The 6,530-nt window shown below is 42.8% G+C and overlaps 1 protein-coding gene across 4 annotated transcripts in view; it reads left to right on the top strand.

Moving 5' to 3' along the window:
* The window catches only part of PSMA5 (proteasome 20S subunit alpha 5), a 27,541-nt gene that overhangs the window by 17,001 nt on the left and 4,010 nt on the right, over nucleotides 1-6,530 (top strand). For all 4 annotated transcript variants that reach the window (XM_017858776.1, XM_017858777.1, XM_017858774.1 and 1 more), the window contains 2 exons: nucleotides 418-520; nucleotides 1,501-1,587. In XM_017858776.1, the coding sequence (XP_017714265.1) occupies nucleotides 418-520; nucleotides 1,501-1,587 (190 nt within the window). The remainder of the gene's footprint in view (nucleotides 1-417; nucleotides 521-1,500; nucleotides 1,588-6,530) is intronic.

Genomic DNA, 6,530 nt, shown 5'->3' with positions numbered 1-6,530 from the left:
TTTTTTTGAGACGGAGTCTCGCTGTGTCACCCAGGCTGGGGTGCAGTGGCTGGATCTCAGCTCACTGCAAGCTCCGCCTCCTGGGTTTCTGCCATTCTCCTGCCTCAGCCTCCCAAGTAGCTGGGACTACAGGCGCCCGCCACCTCGCCCAGCTAGTTTTTTGTATTTTTTAGTAGAGACGGGGTTTCACCGTGTTAGCCAGGATGGTCTCGATCTCCTGACTTCATGATCTGCCCGTCTCGGCCTCCCAAAGTGCTGGGATTACAGGCTTGAGCCACTGCGCCCGGCCGCCTCAATATTTCAGTGGTGTCTCCTGGCTCCAGGGCCAAGCATTTATGCTTTGTTTTAGTGAGACGTTTGTTACATAAAGTGCCACCACTCCTGAGCATTTTAGTCCTCATTTTGGGGGTTTTGCAGGTTTCATATGGATCCATCTGGGACCTTTGTACAGTGTGATGCTCGTGCAATTGGCTCTGCTTCAGAGGGCGCCCAAAGCTCCTTGCAAGAAGTTTACCACAAGGTAATTAAGTATTCTCACAACTCTTACTTTTTTTTTTAAATCATGGTATAATTGACATATAATAAAATGTGCAAACCTTAAGAGTTCAGTTCTATGAGTTTTGACAATTGCAAAACAAGGTAACACTTTCATCACCGCCAAAAAAATGCTCATCCACATTCCAGTCAATCTCTTTCCCTCCTTTGCAACCATGTTTACCACCGTCCATTGGTTTTGTCTGTTCTTGTGCTTTGTTATAAATGGAATTAAACAATTAGTCAGTTTGTATCTGTTTTGTTTAACACTGTTTTTGAGATCCATTCATGTTGTACCAGTATTTCCATTTGAAAGCTGAGTAATATACCGTGATATGGGTGTACCACAATATGTTTATCCTCTATCTCCAGCTTTACTTAGCATTTTACAATTGGTTCTTGAAGCAAGTGGGCATTTGGTATTTTCTTTGTAGCTGGGAAGATTTGGTTTTGGGTAACTCATTGGTGTGATTGAAGGCTGCTGTACTTATTCAGGTGGTTCATACAGGGAAGCCTGCTTACATTAGCTCCTAGTAATATTGATTTTACATGTGGAGGAAATTAGGTACAAAACAGGGTAAATATGAATTTTCTAGATCATTGGGCTACCTCTTAGATCATTTGGGCATTATTGTTCATAGGATATTACCAATAATATTATCTTCTAAATTAAAAGAGGAATGCAAATGTACACAAGGTAAGTCTATCCCTTTCCCCTTCTTCAAAGATTACTTTGGTTGGTGACTTTATTGTGGCTCACAATAAGGTTTTGGGTTTTTTTTCCTGAAAAAGTGTATTCTACTTATTTGCCATTTACTTGAGTTCTGGAGATACTTGTAATGCACCATAGTAAGATGTTTGACATACTTGCTAAATACTTTTTTCAGTGAGATAAAGGGAAAATCTTTGAAGGAAGGAGGGATTGTATATAATTAATAGGCATCTTCTTGCCTTCTTTGTTTCAAGTCTATGACTTTGAAAGAAGCCATCAAGTCTTCACTCATCATCCTCAAACAAGTAATGGAGGAGAAGCTGAATGCAACAAACATTGAGGTACTTTCTGTTTTATTGTTGGATTTTTTCGTTTGTTTTTTTAAGAGATGAGGTCTGGCTATATTGCCTAGACTAGACTGGTCTTGAACTCATGGGCTCAAGTAGTCCTCCCACCCCAGCCTCTTGAGTAGCTGGGACTATAGGTGCACACACCAGGCCTGGCTAATGTGTTTTAATTTTTTTAGAGATGGGGTCTTGCTATGTTGCCCAGACTGGTCTTAAACTCCTGGCCTCAGGCAATTCTCCTGCCTTAGCCTCCTAAGTAGCTGGAACTATAGCTGAGAGCCACTGCATCTGGCTGTTTTATTGTTTTTTATTCAGATATTATAGCTGGCATTGCTGAAGACTACATAGATTATAGAAATCACATTTTTGTATATTTAGTTCCTAAGAAATTATTAACAGCCTTTGAATAATAAACAGCTTTAGTAAAGTGGTGCTGGCAGAAGCCAGAATTCACTGAGTTAAAGAATGAGGCCTGGCGAGGTGGCTCACGCCTATAATCCCAGCACTTTGGGAGTTCAAGGCAGGCAGATCACTTGGGACCAGGAGTTTGAGACCAGCCTGGCCAGCATGGCAAAACCCCATCTCTACCAAAAATACAAAAACTAGTCAGGTGTGGTGGCACGCACCTGTAATCCCAGCTACTAGGGAGGCTGAGGCATGAGAGTTGCTTGAACCCAGGATTTGGAAGTTGCAGTGAGCTACTGCACTCCAACCTGGGCGATAGAGGGAGACTCTGTCTCAAAAATAAAATAAACAGAATGAAAGGGAGGTGATGAGTGGAGAAAACAAGAGTATGCTGCTTTCTTAAGAAGTTTGATTTGTGTCGGCAGAAGGTAGCATTCAATAAAAGGATTGTGTCGTTTTAAGGATGGGGAAAAATCTTGAAAATACAGAGATGAAACTAGCTTATAGAAAAATGTTGAAAGAGCCGGGCGCAGTTGTCTATAATCCCAGCACTTTGGGAGGCTGAGACAGGTGGATCACTTGAGGGCAAGAGTTCAAGAGCAGCCTGCCCAATATAGTGGAACCTCATCTCTACTAAAAATACAAAAATTAGCCAGGCGTGGTGGTGGATGCCTGTAATCCCAGCTACTTGGGAAGCTGAGGTATGAGAATCGCTTGAACCCAGTAGGTGGAGGTTGCAGTGAGCCGAGATTTCACCACTGCACTGCAGCCTGGGCGACAGAACGAGACTCTCTCAAGAAAAAAAAAAAGCTGAAAGAAAGAAAAGGAGAGGTTAGGATAGTGATGGAAAAGTTATAGAAGAGGTAAGGCATGGTACACATGAAAGAGTTGGTTTTGAAAAGTAAAATTCATTCAGCATCATACTGAGTACCCATTATATAGCAGGTATTATGCTGGATGCCCAGGGATACAGACACAGAAAATCCAATTCCTATTCAAGTAGTATACTGTGTAGTGCGGGGAACATATAGATAATAAGAACCAACCTGGGGTGATACTTCTATAATATCAGTAAGAACAGATTCCCGTATGTGTAACTTAGACTAAAGCATTAGGGAAGCTTCTTGGAAGAGGAGATGTCTGGAAAAGGGAGCAGAAAGGTATCCCAGGAAGAGGGGACAACATATGCAAAGGGTTCAAGATGTAAAAATAACGTTGTGGGTAAAGGAAACTTTGAGGTTTTGTCTGACTGTTGGGTGTGGGATGTATATAAGATGTGGGGGATGGTAAGGGATGAGACTGGAGAGGTATAGACCAGCTTGGGAATGTCCTTTTTTAGTGTGCTAAGAGTAGACAGGAGAAAAGGAAGTAATGACGAGTAAAGATAGGTGGGCTTGGCGGTAAACTGGAGAGATGTCCCACATTTCCCCGGAATTTTCCTAGTGATTGTAAGGTCATCTGCTGAGGGTGGGTGAATGCAACAGTAAAATTGAGAATGGGAAATATTTGGAAAAGTCATTATGGCTAGGGAAAAGAGAAGACAGGGACGAGTAAAAGGATTGCTAGGCCATATTAAAATCCTAGTTGAGGCCAGTAATCCCAGCACTTTGGGAAGCCAAGGCAGGCAGATCACGTGAGGCCAGAAGTTCAAGAGCAGCCTGGCCAACATAGTGAAACCCCAGCTTTACTAAAAAAAATACAAAAAATTAACTGGGTGTGGTGAGCTATTCGGGAGGCCGAGGCATGAGAATTGCTTGAACCTGGGAGGTAGAGGTTGCAGTGAGCTAAGATTGCACTCCACCCTGGGCAACGGCACGAAACTTTGTCTCAGAAAATAAATAAATAAAATGTAAAGGCCAACCAAGGCTATAATTATAAATCAGTAATTAAACCAATTAGTACTTACCAGGATATTTGTTGACCACACTCATGAGAAAATGGATGGTTGGATTAATCCGTAGTAGGGGATTGACTAGTTAAGGACAAAAAATTAGAGAGTACTGGAGGGTATTGTTGGTGAATGTCTCACCCATAGAACCAGCTTTCATAGGCTGCTGTGAAAGGTCAGTCTAAGGAGGACTAACATTTGGGAGCCACTGCTCTAGAACCCATCTACTTTAAGTTCTTAGGCTATTAGTTGTTCCTTGGAGCTCCAGCCTCCCTCCTTTTCCCCTAAGAAAAGGAAAATATCCGGCCAGGCACGGTGGCTCACGCCTGTAATCCCAGCACTTTGGGAGGCCGAGGCAGGCGGATCACGAGGTCAGGAGATTGAGACCACCCTGGCCAACATGGTGAAACCCCATCTCTACTGAAAATACAAAAAAATTAGCTGGGCATGGTGGCGGGTGCCTCTAGTTCCAGCTACTCCGGAGGCTGAGGCAGGAGAATGGAGTGAACCCGGGAGGCGGAGCTTGCAGTGAGCTGAGATCGCGTCACTGCACTCTAGCCTGGGCGACAGAGCGAGACTCTGTCTCAAAAAAAAAAAAAGATCCAAGTTACATCTTACATCTTTCTTTTAAAGAAAATCTTTATATATACCTCCTTCTATCTAGTGTCCTTACTTTTAATGAACTTTTTTGAGATATAATTTACATACAGTAAAATGTACCAATTTTAAGTTTACAATTCAGCAGATGTTGACAAATGTACTACCCCCATATCTGTCACCCCAGTCATTATATCGATCCTCCCAAAAAGTTCCCTCATGTCACTTTGTAGTCTTTTCCCCCACATTGATCTACTTTTTGTCACTATAGATTTGTTTTGTGTTCTAGAATTTCATATAAATGTTTTCGTTTGTTTTTTTTTTAAGAGATGAGGTCTGGCTATATTGCCTAGACTGGTCTTGAACTCATGAGCTCAAGTAGTCCTCCCACCCCAGCCTCTCTAGTGGCTGGGACTACAGGTGCACACACCAGGCCTGGCTAATGTGTTTTAATTTTTTTAGAGATGGGGTCTTGTTGTGTTGCCCAGACTGGTCTTAAACTCCTGGCCTCAGGCAGTTCTCCTGCCTCAGCCTCCTGAGTAGCTGGGATTGTAGGTGACTATAGGGACTATACTTCTTTCACTTGGCACGATTTTGAGATTCACCCATGTTGCATCAATTCTGTTACCTTTTATTGCTGAGTGCTATTTCATCCATCCTATTTTTTCTTTATTGCCAAGTCTCCTCCAAACAGAACCTGTCTTATCTCCACTGCTTCACCTCTCATTGACTCCTCAATCATTACTATTTGTTTCAGCTTTTATTATTTCCATGAGACTGCTCCTTGGTAAGATAACTCTTATTTGTCAGATTTCATGGTCACTCTTTGGAACTATCATTTGACCTTTTTGAAGCATTCACCTCGAATTTGACGGTTCTAAAATTAAAATCATTATCTTTCTTAAAAACCATTTCATCTTCCCGTATTTCTAATCTTGGTTGATGACACCCCCAGTGCACTTGTTATGCACATGAGAAACCTGGAAGACTTTGACTTTCCTTCCCTTTTACTCAATCATTTCTTTGCTCCCTTATAATAACTCCCAAGTCAATGTCCCTTCTGCATCCCTACTTCCAGTGCCTTTTTTGTTCAGGTCCCCATTTTTCCCCTACCTTGTATATTTTCGGAGGACTCCTAATTAATCTTGCCCTCCTCCATTTCAGTCCCTTTTTTCCCCATTGTGCTACTACAGTGGATTTTCTAAGCTACATCTAATCTTAATTGTTCTCCGCTTAAAAAAATATTTTCTGGCCGGACATGGTGGCTCACGCCTGTAATCCCACCACTTTGGTAAGCCAAGATTGGTGGATCACTTGAGGCCAGGAGTTCAAGACCAGCCAGACCAGCATGGTGAAAGCCCTGTCTCTAATAAAAATATAAGAAATTAGCTAGGCACGGTGACATGCGCCTATAATCCCAGGTACTAAGGAGGCTGAGGCATGAGAATTGCTTGAACCCAGGAGGCGGAGGTTGCAGTGAGCTGGGATCATGCCACTACACTCCAGAGCAAGACTGTGTCTCCAGCTGGGCGCGGTGGCTCAAGCCTGTAATCCCAGCACTTTGGGAGGCCGAGACGGGCGGATCATGAGGTCAGGAGATCGAGACCATCCTGGCTAACACGGTGAAACCCCGTCTCTACTAAAAAAAAATACAAAAAACTAGCCGGGCGTGGTGTGGGCGCCTATAGTCCCAGCTACTCAGGAGGCTGAGGCAGGAGAATGGCGTGAACCCGGGAGGCGGAGCTTGCAGTGAGCTGAGATCCGGCCACTGCACTCCAGCCTGGGCGACAGAGCAAGACTCCGTCTCAAAAACAAACAAACAAAAAAAAACTTTTCTGACTTCTGTTATCTGTGAGATAAATTCCAAAATTCTTTCCATGGCATAATTCACTATTTCTTAAGTCATATGTTTAATGTATTAGAGACTTTGCTAAGCATTTTACATGCAATTACTTCTCTTAATCTTCACAACACTTCTATGAGATAGATATTCCTATCCCAAAAATCTTATTTTACAGAAGAGGAAACTGACTTTGAGAGGGTAGGG

This window comes from Rhinopithecus bieti, unplaced genomic scaffold (assembly GCF_001698545.2).
Source record: "Rhinopithecus bieti isolate Rb0 unplaced genomic scaffold, ASM169854v2 scaffold_48884, whole genome shotgun sequence".
In the NCBI taxonomy this organism is placed as follows: Eukaryota; Metazoa; Chordata; class Mammalia; order Primates; family Cercopithecidae; genus Rhinopithecus; species Rhinopithecus bieti.
Note: the sequence above shows the minus strand (reverse complement) of the source record. Positions and strands in the feature narration are given on the sequence as shown.